At 41.6% G+C, this 15,003-nt stretch overlaps 1 protein-coding gene across 2 annotated transcripts in view; it reads left to right on the forward strand.

Moving 5' to 3' along the window:
• BMERB1 (bMERB domain containing 1) overlaps positions 1-13,807 on the forward strand; it is a 59,678-nt gene extending 45,871 nt beyond the window's left edge. For both annotated transcript variants that reach the window (XM_071571547.1, XM_071571545.1), the window contains exons 3-6: positions 5,029-5,102; positions 7,801-7,915; positions 9,076-9,158; positions 10,456-13,807. In XM_071571547.1, coding sequence (XP_071427648.1) covers positions 5,029-5,102; positions 7,801-7,915; positions 9,076-9,158; positions 10,456-10,568 — 385 coding nt within the window. In that variant the 3' untranslated portion in view covers positions 10,569-13,807. The remainder of the gene's footprint in view (positions 1-5,028; positions 5,103-7,800; positions 7,916-9,075; positions 9,159-10,455) is intronic.
• Positions 13,808-15,003: the final 1,196 nt, after the last annotated feature.

A 15,003-nucleotide genomic window follows, 5' to 3' on the forward strand; every position in this document is an offset into this window, starting at 1 on the left:
GCTCTTGTTTGGTGTTCAGGATGATTGTTGGTGAAACCACCAAGGGGATGATTTTCTTATCCCTCTACTGAGACCTTCTTCAGACACATAATCACGTCAGCTTATGACTCAGCATGACACCTCATTCTTAGGCTACCTTCTAGACTGGCACTATCAAAGTCTTGAGAAACTCCAACAATTTCAAGCATTTTATTCCTGGAACAGCAATAAATTAAAACAGAACTAAAAATAACCTAAGTGCCTGTAAACCCTCTTGGAAGACAAGGAAGGAATCCAACAAAATCACTCCACGTTCCTTTTTTAACTTGAAGCACTTTAAATGCAATAACAGAAAACAACAGAATCCCAGACCTCCTCTCACAGACTTGCTAGAGGGAACACAGATCTATTTCTAGCTTTGAAAGTCATTCAGCAAAGGCAGAAGCTCTCTAGACACACTGAACTGCTGTGCTCATCCTGAAATCAATAAAAAAGATATTTGATGCTTATGTAGCTGTTATTATTAATAGTTCTTACTCTCAAGTATTAAGTAGTTGTCAGTGTTATTGGCTCTTTTTTCTTTAGCTGACCATAAGGTGTTCAGTGATTTTTCTACAATGTTTTACTATACATTTTTGCTTTTTCCCTGTCCATGTCTTTAGATGGTACCTAGGGCTTGCACTGGGCAATTTGTTTTTCTTCCTTGGCTGAAAAGAAGATAGAAAAATGTAGCTGTTAAGGAATCAATTCTATTGAAACAAACCAAAACAATTCTCCTGTGTCTGATACAGAATGTTTGTTTTTTCAAGTCCTGCCTCCCACTATCTTGCACAGCCTTTGAGACCTGCCAGGGCACAGCTGAATGGGAGGTCTCTCCTCTGTTTGCTGCCCTGCTGCCCCTCGGCCCAGATGGTGCACAGCAGAGGTGACTCAGCTGTCCCCTCACCTGTGGGGTGTGTGACAGTGCTCAGGGCATTCTCCTGGTAACTGGACCACAGAGACAGGGATGGGGCTGAGTCACTGCCAGATCACTGCAGGCTCTGCTGACCCACTTATTTTCCTGTCATTTTGTGACATGTTTAGAAAATTCTTTGCTCATGTTGTTTATTCATTAGGAGAAATTTGGTTGGTTTTTTTTAACAGTCTGCTTTTAGGTTTTGATGATATACCAAGAGAGAAAGGAATAACACATATTTATGTGGTATCTCTGGGCATACAGAGGGTGTTTTGCAATAAGCCATCGAGGAAGAGAAAAGCAAAATTGCAGTCAGCATGTCAGGAATACATGAAAGCACACTGGGAATTCATCCCTAGTTCAATACTATTGCAATTACTCCAGGAATGGGTTTGGGCTTTTAACAAGAGAAATGGTTTATCATACTCATAACTCACGTGTTTAAGATTCCTGGGCAGGCATTTAAAGCTCAGCTCTGGAGGGAAAACTGCCATATCAAAACTGCCATTTGTTGCACTGATGTTTTTCCTACAACATGAAAAACAATTTCACAGGGACTGGAAAGGATGCATTGTCTATTCCAGAGAACAGAGTCCAGCAAAGTTTGGTTGTATATTGCAAATTTTATGTAAATGTCCCCAGTAGCTTTGCAGGTAACTCAACCAGCCTCGAGGGTGCTGTCCCAGTGCCTGGGCTGTGCTGGGTCTGTAGGAAAACCCATTGCATTCTGCACAGATCAACAACCTCACCATGCTGCCTTCCTTCAAGAAGGCACCAGGTACACAGGGAGTGTAACAGTGCTTTGGAATTAGCTGGACAAGAGTCTGTGGGACTCCTCCTCAAGCCTGTCTTACAATGATAGGTTTGACTTAAAACATAGGAGAGAACATGCTGCAAAATGAGGCTCAGTGTGTTTCTCCAGCCTCTGTAGGTTAGGGGATACAAAGGAGGTTTTTTTCCTCTATGCTGCAGTTTGCTGCTCCCCTCAGGATTTCCAAAAGCCCTTTCTACTTCATAAAGATGTCTGACAGTAACACAAATACACTCTCCGTCAAACCCTTCTGATTATCCAGCTTTCAAATGAAAAATCCTCTGGGATTTGAGAAGCAGCATTAACCTCTCCAGGGACTCCTATAACAGCTCACATCCAACCAGAGCATAAGGGGGGAAAGAGAGGAAGGGTCATAGTACCAATACAGGTTGAATGGCCTTCCAAGAGCTTTCCCTCCAAGGAGATCCTCCTCTTGCCTTTGTTTTGAGGGCTGTAAGGGGACCCTTGCCCAGGGCAGCAACTGCAGCCCTGCATTCAGTATTATTTGCTAGCAGACATGTTGTGGGCTTTATAGTTACAAGCAACTGTAGTTTCTGCTTTCATTAAGTCAGATGGTCCCATATATATTTTTGGTTGGTTTTTTTGTGTTGTTGTTTTTTTGTTTGTTTTTTGGGGTTTTTTTGTTGGTTTTTTTTTACTTTTCCACTAATTAGCACCATGGAGGGGATGAAACACAAAGGCTGTTTGACACAGATGGGAAGAAACATGTCCCATGTGCTTGAGGGGTTTGGTACAGATGGCAGGTTTAGTTTTTGTCCATCATCAAAATGCACCAGCCTACGGAACTGGGACTCTGGAGAGGTCATCTGGCTTATGACTTTTGGAATCCAGATTGCCATGGAGCTGTTGCAGCCCTTAAGTGTTTTGGCCACGTATTTACTTCCCTCCTGTGAGTTACAAGACAGCAACAAAGTTTAGGTTTCAGGAAAAAGAGATACTAAGGATATACCTGGACAGTACTACCTACAAGCTCTGCTGTCAAACTATGAACTGGAGCCAAAATAATGGGCAGGAAGTGCAACTACAGTTGCAATATGAGGCCACTACCTTGGCCACAAATTAGGCACAGAGACTGGAGGGACTTCTGAGCATTAATCATCTTGCTCACTGGGAACATATTGCCACTGATACTTTAAATTCCTGAAAATCTTCAGAAAAGAGCAGTGCCATTAGCTTTTGGGAGTTCTTTGAGGAGGGCAGGGAGCCAAACTGATTAAGTATTTTAATCAGTACCTTTCAGAGCTTCCCAGAATGAAGCCAAATCTACTCAATCAGGGGAAAAATTATCCTCTCTCTGTCCATCATGGACATCTCTTTGGTAGAAACTCACTGTTTTCTTCACTAGAGAGTCTGGCCTTTACATACCACTTGAATACAGCAGTTCAACAATGAATATTTCTTGCCAAGAAGCATCACCTTTGTTAACCATTTTACTCAAATACACTAATGTGACACCCAAACTGCAAGAACATTGAATAGATAAGGAGCTGATAGGTTTGCTCACATCCCAAGCACATTTTGAATGTTGATTCTCCTGAGAGAACAGCATTTAATATTGTTAATTGATAAAAGTAATTGCAGGACCATTTAGCATGATGGATCCCAAGAGTAAAATGGGCTTTGCTTGTGATGAGCAAACCTAAGTGAGAATAATCACCAGTAAAATCGTCTCTGCCTCCAAGTGTCCCAAACACAGGCAGCAGTGCACCATGTACTAGCCCTGGGGCCAGCAGGCTGAGCTTCCCAATAAAGCTGAGTCTTCCAAGAGAGATGGAGAGTGAGAGAGCAGATCCTCAGTGGAGGTGACAGGGTACACAAAGAAGGAAAAGAGGTCAGCAATGAGGATTATTATGAGAGGGGTAAAAAGGCAACAAGAATAGCTGTCTAGCACAATGAAAGTAGCAGAACAGGCAAGACAGAGTTAACCAAAGCAGCAAATAATAAAAGGAACAACATGTTTTACTAACAGGAGTAAAGCAGCTGAAGGACAGCTCCGTGCAGAGACCTGTGCTCTGTGCAGAGGCAGCGGGGAGAATAAAAGCTCTCGGGTTGTGATTAAAATCTTATTTGTGTCAGAAACACCTGTTTTTTCCACCCCTCACTTAATTCAATAATTTGGCTGCATTACCCTTTGGGTGCTCACTGTCACGTACTCTCATCCCTCAGCTCTCCGCTCCTGAAGCACCACAGTGACAACCCACATTCTGATGGCACTTGAGCCTCCTGCAGGTGCTCACAGGCACCAGGCAATCCACCTTCAGGCACAGGCTTGGCAAAGAACAACTCAGAGATCTGTGGGCAAGGATAGTGTTAATAACACCCAAATTGAGAATGCACAGTTACTCCCAAAGGCTGTTTTTTTTATTCGGGGTGTGATTTCAAAATGGAAGCCCCTCATGTAGCCCTTGGAACCAACACCTGAGCCTTGGCTAGCAGTATGCATGAAACACTCAATTAAAACTTCTGCCAGGGAGATAATGCTGAAGGTTGCTGCCTTCCAGGGGGATAAATCAGGATGGCAGCTCTCAGGAGAGGTATCAGGTTCAACTAGAATTGAAGGTGAAGTTTCTGCTAATGTTACCTTTCCTCGCCACTCCCCCCCCCCTTTTTTAAGCCATTTACTGTGTCTTAACATTAATGGACTTTGTGCACACATCAACTATGGAGGACATTCACCCAAGACCTCAAAACAGATAAATGCCAAATTATGACAGTTTTCAGAACTTTGGCATAAAGGCTGAGTTATTAAGGTCACAAGAAAGGTGGTAGTGGAATATAAAACTTGCCCTGGCTGTGCCAAATAATGCATCACCTCCTGCTGCCCCTTTCCAGGGTCTCTGATTCTCACCCTTGCTCTTTCCCCCAGGGGAAAATGTGCCTGCATGTTGCAGCAACACTATGGCACATCTGTCTTTTCCCACAACCATTACATATACAAGTGCCTTTTCCAGAATGTTTACTGACAACCAAGAAAGCAAAAGGCATCTGAAATTCTCTGCAGTGACAGGTACGACCTCCACACAAATTAGAGCCAGTAAAACAAGTAATCAAGGGCTCAATAGGCATTTAGCATTAAATATCCTTTGCTAGCTGTTAAAATTGGTGACTGATGAGTGCCAGGATCCCAGGGTTAAACCTCTCCTTTCAGGCTGCTTCACAGGGCCCAGGCAGGAGTCCCTCTGTGTGTTCAGAGATGTGGCCAATCCCACCAGCACAGGATGGAGTCTGCATGTCTCTGACCATGCTTTTTCTGTTTCTGCAGGATGGATGACATCCAGCTGTGCAAAGACATTATGAACCTTAAGAAAGAGCTGCAGAGTTTGGTAGCAATCCCAGGTAATGGCTATCTCCATCCAATATTAGGATAATATTTGTGTTCCTGACACCACCCCCTCCTGTGCATCACCCACCTCTGCCCCTGACAATCACAATGTCCGTCCCCCAGGGCTGAGCTTCATATTTCTTTCCTCTACTCCTTACTTTTTCTTCCCATTTTCCTGCCCATCTTTAAGCTCCTGGGCTCTGAATTTTTTTTCATGCTGTATTTCACTGCTCCCATGGCAGCAAGCCTGCAAATATCCCTCAAACAAGGTGCACATTCCTCAGTTCCTGCACTTCCCTGGCAATCCCAAGGGAACCAAGGGGCACAGAGATTGTCAGGGAGAAAAGACAGCCCTGAGACACAAGAGGGGGAAGGGAGAGGGATTTATAACCACTGCTGTGAATGTGACTTTTTTTTTCTCTTGCTACACCAATTTGCTGTCAAACCTGTAGTTAAATCACTTGTGAAATAAGGTCTACTTGAGACTACATATTTTTATCTGTGTAAGAACTTTGCCCTGCTTTGTACCCAACAGAAATGAATTAATGATATTTAGTATTCTTTCTTTATACTTTATAGTTGTTTATAGGCCATATTTTAAATTTTTGATAGCACTGGTGGTTCATTATTGGTCTTAATGGTATTGGAAAGGATTATAACCCCTCCAAAAAAAATCTAAGAATGATGCTCCTTGCCACACCTCTTCAAAGCTTTCCTGCCCCTCCTTTCAGATTATAGTTAGAGTCCATCAGTTTTTATTCTTCTGGTGTTCTTGTTGCTTGTTTTTTCCAATCTTTTAGAAACTGCCAGTCACAAAGCCTTAAGCAGAGATCCACAGACAGCAGTTTCTCCTCAGCAGTTTGCAAACCTCAGCAAACTTAAGGATTGAGTCTGTGCAGTTCCAGCAGCAGCATCTTCAGGCAGAATCACAATAAGAGCTCGGCCTTAACGAAGGCAAAGCAGCTGCTGGCACTGACACAGCACCAAGTGCTGACACAGCACGTGCCTAACCCAGAAAAACACCTTCCAGAAATGGGTTAATTCACAGTATCTCTATCAAAATTTCCCTGTTAGTATAAAGGATTTGTAGAGATCTGCTCTTTGTTCTCAGTAGGCACAGCTCAGCCAGTTTCAGTAGACATGGAATCAGCCTTTTCATACACAGAATATGCAGCACTTCATGCAGTTCAAATTGCAGGTATTTGGCAGTTTCCTGAAGGATATAATGTAAGAGCAGGAAAAGGATAGATTTAAAGGAAGTAGAAAGTAGCTTTTACCTTCAGAAGTGAGGAGAGCCCTTACTCCATAGGCATAGGAGGCAAAACAAGAAAAAGCAGAGATTTCTAAGCATTCTTTTTTCTCAGATACAAATTCAACATTAATCACAGAAATTCTCCACAGGTAACAATGCAGAGGCCTTTAAATCTTCATAGCAGTCAATAACCACCTTCCTTTATCACTTCTAAAAGATAACCCACAGAAAAGATATCCCAGGCAGTGCAGCCTTGGGTTACAATACAAATTATTTCCTCTGCTACTGGCAGACCATAACTTAAAATTCCCCAAGGAGTACAACTTTGAGACAGAGACTTACAGATTTCATTGCCTTAAAAACACATTCAAGGTGCTTTTATCTCACTTATTAAGGAATTCATTTATTGCAGGATTTCCTAGCAGAAGCATCCTGAAGCCCAAGATCCAAAATTAAGCTCTACTAAACAATTGTTTTCAAGTGTTTGATTAATTCAGTTGTTGAAAATATAACTGAAATAAGCAGACATGACACAGCTCAGATGCAACAGACTGCAGGCAGCTTGTTCTCCTTCCCACAGCTCTTACTGTACTGAACTGTGTAGTTCTCTAAACACAGTTCTACTGCTCAAAACCAAAATTCTTTATTTAATGCAATGTGTCTTCACAGCTAATCAAAATTTTCAGCTTCTTAAGAAAATACATGAGCTTGGATTTGCCTCTGGCTTTCTCATCTCTGCTTGCCAGGTTTGAAGATTTCTGCCTTAAAATGTATTTGGCTTTGCAACCTTAAACAGCTCTGTAATCCCCAACATTCAGCGCTTTTAGTTTGTGACGGGCACATCTTTCATGTCACAAATGTTGTTTACAGACAACCCAGCTATTTCAGACTGGCCAATTAACAAGGACATTTATTAATTATTCAGATTTTTGAAGCCCATGGAAAAGAAACTTTCATTTATTTTTCCACATTTTACGATTGATGCTATTTCTGTGGATTTGCAGCTCTCCTGCCTTACCAGAGTAGAACAAATGTGTTACAGTCAACAGCCAAAGCTGTCTTGAAACACAGAAATAGTTCCTTCTGGTGTGATCTCATTTCCCCTAAGGTCAAAGAGAGTTTGTACCATGGATTTAACAAAGCACCCTGGACTGTATTCCTGCCAAGGCTCTTAAAAAAATTGAAAGCAATGCCTTGCAGGGTAATTTAATGTTAAAAGTAGGCTTGGCAAGCCCCACAGAGTGTTCAGACCACTGAGCTGATCAGCTCAACAGCAGCAAGTGGAAGGCAGAGAAGTGGCAGTGCCCAGGCTCGCTGGGGTTTGGTTTGGCAGCTCAGGTCTGAAGAACCATTGGCTTCAATCAGCAATTCATTCTTACACATCTGCAATGTTCAACAGCACCCACACACACTCCATGGAGTCCAAAGTAATAATTTCTTTTTCTCTGGTTTTTGATCAGAAAAAGAAAAAACAAAGATGGAGAAACAAAGAGAGGATGAACTGATTCAGAAGATCCATCGACTGGTACAAAAAAGAGATTTTCTGGTAGATGATGCAGAGGTGGAGAGGTTACGGTAAGAACCAAGGGCAGCTGAAGTGATTAGTGAGATCCCAGCCTAATGCTACACTGGATGGGGTGAAAGTTTATATCAACATTAATGGAAGAGAATTGGTCCTTCAAAACAACTTAACCAAGTTACAATCCTCCTCCTGGTTCCAAAGGAAAAACATTAAAATTGGATTACTCTAATCTGTGGTTCTTTATCCCAGTAATGATTCAGTAATCTCATGAATACAGTGGGATTTGGTCTCTTATTTTCCTACCAGAAAGTGTCTGGGCATTTATCATTTAAAAGAAAAGGATTTTTTCTGCTATCAGAGAATCCTGTTGGCATAAGAAATAGACATAACATGGAATTCTACAGGAGGCAGATTTGTAGACACCTACCAGCTGCGGTTTGGGGTTTTTTTTATTTTATTTTTTATCCATGTGGTCAGGTTTGATTAGTACTATTCCCACCCTGTCACAGCATGACAATCTTGTAGCCTTCCTCAGAAATTCATTGCCAGCTTTTGCTGGAAATCCCAAACCCCAAACCCAATCTTTTGTTTGAGATCCCAACACTGCCAAGATTCACTTTTGCTATTACCTCCCCCTCTCTCAACAGTAAACACTCAATCCATTTATCCAAAATGACAATATCTCCTCCAACACATTTACATCCTATGCAAGCAGGGAGAGGATAAAGGAAAGCTTTCCAGAGCCCTGTAGCTGATCAAAGAGCTGGCCAAAGGCAGAGCTGACAGCAGCCTGAGCTCCAAACCCAAGCAGGAGCTCTCGCTGGGAGTTCCACATGCACATTACAGCAGCTCAGCGGGAACCCTGGGCTGGGCACTGTGCAGGTGAGACATGACAGTGCCCACTGACACCTGCAGCACAACCTGAGGCTTTGCTTTAACCCTTGGTAATAAAATCTGCTTTTTTTTGCAAGCCAAGGTATTCAATCAGCACCTCGTTGTTATCATTTCCACAACAAAATGGCCAAGGAATTAACATGGGAGTGTTGATAAAACTCGCTATCTTTTTGGTTTGGGCCCAATACTGTCAACTTCAGGCAAAGAGAAATATCTTCCTGACAACACTAACAACACAAGACTGTGAGATCCAGTCTTTTGTCTAAGCAGGGCTTTTAACAATTGCAGCTGGAACGCTTGTTTTCCTTCTTTCCACCAGGGAAAAAGAAGAAGACAGAGAGATGGCCGAGTTCCTCCGCACCAAGTTAAAACCCATTGACAAAGCAACACAGTCTCCTACCAGTGAGTAAAAACCCCAAAAGAGTAAAAGGAAAAACTCCAAAGGCAACTATATAAGAGAGCATTTTCAAAGCCCATGGTGGGACAGCCTCTGGCAAAGTCCAGGTTAAGCTACCTGGTCACTGCAAAATTGCTTTGTGGGTTTTAAATATGCAAAGTACATTTGTATCCACATTGCCATAACCTGCTTTTGTAAGCAACTAAATTTTAGTTAATGATTTTCCTACCTGATTCTGCAAAAATGACTGAAAGACCCCTCTTCAGATCCATGCTAGAATATCTGCAGCAAAGTTTTGCCTGGTTTACTGGAGGCAAGATGAAAACGAAAGGACTGCAAACTTTCCCAGCTGACCCAAATTTCTTACATATTACCAACAGAACAGGCTTTTCAATCACCTCAACCCAAATCACCTGTAGACAGAATGGCAAACAAGTTTCTGAGGAACTAAGTGGATTACATGGTCCCTTGGAAGCTTTTAACTGCAGCTTTCAAACAGAACAGTCACAGCATGAGCCTAGAAGTTCCCAGGCTGATGTTGCCCTGTCTCAAGCTGAGCTCTGAGGCAGGAAGATTGCAAAGTGAGAGTGGTGCCCTTGTTAAAACGTGACTCTGCTGCACCAGCTGAGGAGGTTTGTATCAAACAAACACACTGCCACATTCTGCACAGAACAAGATTTTGCTCAAGAGTTTCCATAGGGACTAGAATGACTGTGAAGTTCGAGTACAAGGTTGTAGAGAGACATTTTGAGATGCATCACTAATTATTTATACCCCCTGAGTCACTGGGAGCATGACTAATCCCCCTTGTTAGTTTACCTTGTTGCTTTTAAATGCAGTTTTAGAGATAAGAAGTTACTTTTCACCCTGAAAAATGAAAAGCTACATTTATCTTCTCCTAATTAGAACGTCCAAGTTGATTAGAGAATAAATTCTAGTAACGTTTTCGGTTCTTCAGCTCCTCAGCTGTTGGGAGTTAAACACAGTAAGAGGACTTTGGGAAAGGACCTGTTATCTGATCCTATTTCTGTAAAAAGGGATATACCTGGCTGAACAAGACACAATTTTACCCTCTCACTGAGATGTATAGATTCTTTAGCCCCTCTTAAACACCCTTCCCCGAAGGCATAAAACTTCCTGAGCAGTTTCAAACCAGGTATCAACTTTGTTACCACCAAAGTGTATTGTTCAAATTCAGGGTGGGTGGAGAGAGGGCAGGAAAGGCTTGCATCCTTTAAGCCAGAAGTAGGAAGAAACAGTCCAGCTGTTGATTCTAATGGTGCCCTGTTTTGAACCTTGCAGGCAGCCCAGCAGAAAAGAAGGCAGAACCTCCTCCAAGCAAGCCCACCATTGCCAAAGCAGGGCTGGCAATTATTAAAGATTGTTGTGGGGCCACACAATGCAACATCATGTAGCTCTGGGCTTTCTACCCCGTCTGTCTTTCCAATGTTTTCATTGAATGGGACTGTCTGGTGAGGGGAACCAACAGCATCCTGCTAAAGGAGTCGAGAGCAACTGGTACAACAGTAATCCATGGACTGTACAATGGCAGGTTCTTCACTGTTGCATGGATCACTCACGCATGCCTAAAACAAAAGAAATCTATATAGTGGCTGTCCAGGGACCAGAAGAGATCAGTAGTAGAGTCAAAGACACCCCAGTGACACAAAGTGAATGAAAAGAGGGTACATTTTATCCAGTAAGGTGTAAAACTGTGATTTTAATAGGCTAAAAATTTGTCATACTTTTCCCCCCTGTGACAAACTACACTCAAAATTTGCTGAGCTGTCCTATTCTGGCTACTTTTCACAACAAAAGCCACAGTAGCAATGCTGTATAGCACAACTGAGAGATGAAGCAACTTTAGGATAACTGATGTTGCATACAAAACATTAATCAAACTTGTGTGATGTTCAACTGCTTCAAATTCTTCCTGAAGAATGAGATCAGTGACAAGGATGCTGCAAGTAGCTACAGGTTTTTATACCCCACATGATTTCTGAATTACTCAAGTCAAATTAATATTGCTTGCACCAGGGGAAATAAATCTCTGGCAAAGCTTTAGCAAGCACAGCTACAGTAACCTGCAAATAGGTGATGCAGCCCAAAGCTGTGTCATTTCTGTTTTAGATCTCCACCTCACATGGAGTCAGAAATACTCACCCAAACAGTTTCATCCACTTCTAGAAGCTACATGCAGGAGATTAGACATCATGGGAAGTTGCAGGGAGAAGACAAAGTTTAACTAATATTCAAACAATGCTTAAAACAAGTACTAATTGTATATTTTGTGACCATAAGAAATATAAATTATCAAGCATAGGATGACACAAACCACCCAAGACAAATTAATCATGAGACAAACACACAAATGCAGAAGTAGGTATTTGGGGCAAAAAAAAAAATCACATTCTATTCAAAATGGGTTTAAAATGAAGGGAAATACAGAAAGACTTCTGTGTTTAACCATTAAATGTGTTTCTGGTCTCTATGCAGATTAAACCTTGTGGAATCTAATATCTTAATATTAGCTGTCAGTAGCTGGTTTGTCTGTGTGATGGTATTCCATATAAATGTACTGTGATAGGTGTAAATAGTAAAATAAATGTACATGGATCTAGTGTGAAAATCTCAGGCTTAGAAATAACAAACAGATAGCTAAAAGTTCCTAAAATAAAGTTTTACAAGAGGAACTTTCATGTTGTGAAGCCAGCTAAGTGAAGTGTGTGCTTATATACAAAGGAACCACAGTATAGGAAAGGAGAAAAAAATTAACAGCAGTTACCCCAAAAGAATAAAGTTATTTTTTTAGAGAGTAAAAATACATTATTAAGGCTCAAGGCAATAGACAGCACCTAAAGTAACTCAGACTATTCTTGTGCAAAGAAAACCTAATCCCTAGCACAGACTGATTTGATTTGTATTTCCAGAATAATCTGTTTCAGTATTGCAGACTGACTTGAGACAAATAATCTACGTCACTAAGTTCCTTAAGGTTTAAGGATCAAAGAGGAAAAACCACAAAACTTTTCCACTAAGACATGAGGCACTTTAATTACTTTGACCAAAGACAGAGGAAAGAGAATAAAAAGGCTGAAGAGCCAGACACAGATATTGCATCCTTGTTGGTACACACAGCATCACACCAAGCCCTGGAGCTGTTGGTATCTGCTGTACCTCATGTGGGTTGGACTCCACAGCACCTGTGCACAGTAACAGGCATGGGGAAGACTGCCTGGAGGGCACAATACACACTGGAGGGAAAGAAACACCCACTGGATGCTGGGAAATTCAACAGCTTCTGAAATTTCTAGTGCCCAGTTAGGTTACTGGTAATTCCTGGTGTCTTGAGACAAGAGGCAGATGTTCAGTGCCCTTAATAAAGGCAAATGGAAGCCAGAGAAAAAGCTGTAGTGAAGGCCCAAACTTCAGGCCTTAAGAGGATCAGCTGTTACAACCCAGTGCTGTGAATGCCAGTAAGTAAAGGAACCAGAAGGCCTTTGCACATGGTTTTTAAGGCACAAAGTAACTTAGGCACATTAGTTTTTACCCAGGCTGTGCTCATGATTGGGCTGATCCCTACGTGCTACACAGAATCCACAGTCCCTTGGGAAGAAAAGTGAGATGGGTGCAACGTGGGTTTCCATGAAAAAACTTCATTAACAGGAAACAGAGTTAGATGCTCCTGGGATGCAACACATGACTACGTTACAGAGCCCTGTCCTTTAATTAAAGCACAGCAGAAACACAGCAAGTATGAACAGGCAACACTCCTACAGTTCAGCACTGGAAGGCAGTGTCCCATAGGGACTTGAACTAAGCAGCATTAACAAGAGTGAATTTTCAGGAGTTCTAGCTTGGCTCAGCCAAAAGGTTTTCTTTGTGTGAGTTTGTATTTAGTTAGCAAGTGCTTAACTTCTGTTGTTATTTGTGGGGTTTGAACAGCTTTTGCCTGCAGTGCACCAGTGGTTCCTTTAGAAGTGGGGCAGTGATGCTGCTTAGCAATAAAGTCCTGGGTTTTTAGACTGAGGTCAGATCCTCAACTGTGTTCAACACTGGCTTACAGTGTTGTCCAACCAGTACACAGCAGAGCTCTAATGGCTTATGCCAAAGATAAGGGTTGCAATTAAACAAATTAAACTTGGAAATGAATTGAGTGTAAAAATCTTGGTCTTCATTTTTAAAAATCAGACTAAATCACTGAATATCCCAAGAACAATCAGGGGCTTTGTAACTTTCATGATCCTGTGAACAACACATTATACAATTATAAAATCAGCAGAATATCAGACAAGTATCTTTAGGTGACCATATAGAGTAAGTGACATGATTTCAGAGCTGATTTTTAGTTATCAGCTACTCTCTGCAAAAAGGGACATTGAGGGACTGCAGCACCAAAATCTCTTCTGGAATCCTGGCTGTTTATCACTTCAGAAAGAAGGCAAAGCATCAGAAAACGTGAGGTGGATTTGACACACTCTGGTAAACATGACTATGTTCAGGAAAGAATCTTGGTCTACTGAGAAAAATAAAAGTGCTGAAGTGCTATTTGTACAAATCACTAATTCTACCAGCAAATGGTTCTCTTGTACCTTCCCCTAGGCCTACTGAATCAAGTTAAACATATTTCCAAATAAACTAAGCTGCTGTGTTATACTGAGCATTTGTTTCTTCCTGTTACTAAAGGACATAAGTGGTTGTGGAGTGAGTGGGATGAACTTACCATGCTGCTACACTTTTCAAAAAGAACAGAGTTACTATTTTGCAAGAGAAGAATATTTAGAGAAGTTAGTGATGCTACCAAATTAAGGATCTTTTCACCATAAAAAACCCCAAACCCCAATCTCATTATGCTCCCAGATGACTTTGGAACCTCACTGCAGCCCAGAGCACTGCACAGAGACAGTTCCCAGCCCTACATTGAGAATATAAAAGGTCTTAACATATCTATGTATCAAAAATTGCCAAGGCAAAAGGGCAGTCATGTTACTTAAATGAAAACAGTCCTACTCAGCCCCAGCATAAATGCTACCCTTCCCCATGATCCCATCCATCCTATAAACTGCCACCTAAGCAGGCTGCTTTCAGACAGGATCACATAAAAAATATAATTCAAGCTCAAAACTTAACTGTTCCTTCCATGTGGATATAACACTTCACATGGGATACTGAGAACACATCAGCATTCAAGCCTGAATCCCGACAGCCTTGGCAACAACTTAGTCTCAGAGACGAACAAGGAGGTGTCTTAACAGCAGCTTTGCCCTTAAAAGTAACTTGCACCTTTTACAGCATTGTTGGTTTCTGAATGAGAGGCAGTTTTCTTCAACACCACTTCATGTGAGGTTCAACTAACTGCGGTAAGACACTAAGAAATGCTTAGACTGATACCTGAAAATTAAAACTCATCAGCTACAGAAGTCAGTGGATTATAACAGGCTTGGTGCTCTAAAGGATTAGACTTTCAAATCTACTTTGACACACTTTAGAGAGACTGGAAGTTTTTCTATTCCTGCCCTAATCCATTTAGGATTATTTAATCCTTGCTCAATTGCTCTGGAAGAATCCTGGAAGTTTCCACGTACTATTCCACTCTCACATTCCCCTCCCACACTTTTAAAAACACAACAGAAAATATAAAAGCAATCTTGGGCTACAGGGCTGTCTGTGGACTGTTCCCCTCCTTCCCTCTGTACAACTTCACTGTTTTCCTCTGAGTTCCCTTCACATATGAAATACTTATCTTGGTCTTCAGATAAAATGAAATTACTCACCAACAGTCTGAGAAGCTGCTTAGGTCTCACTGCATACTGATATTCATGTATCCTTTTTATCTCAACTATGTTGGCA

The sequence above is a fragment of the Pithys albifrons genome, chromosome 16 (genome assembly GCF_047495875.1).
Source record: "Pithys albifrons albifrons isolate INPA30051 chromosome 16, PitAlb_v1, whole genome shotgun sequence".
Classification (NCBI taxonomy): Eukaryota; Metazoa; Chordata; class Aves; order Passeriformes; family Thamnophilidae; genus Pithys; species Pithys albifrons.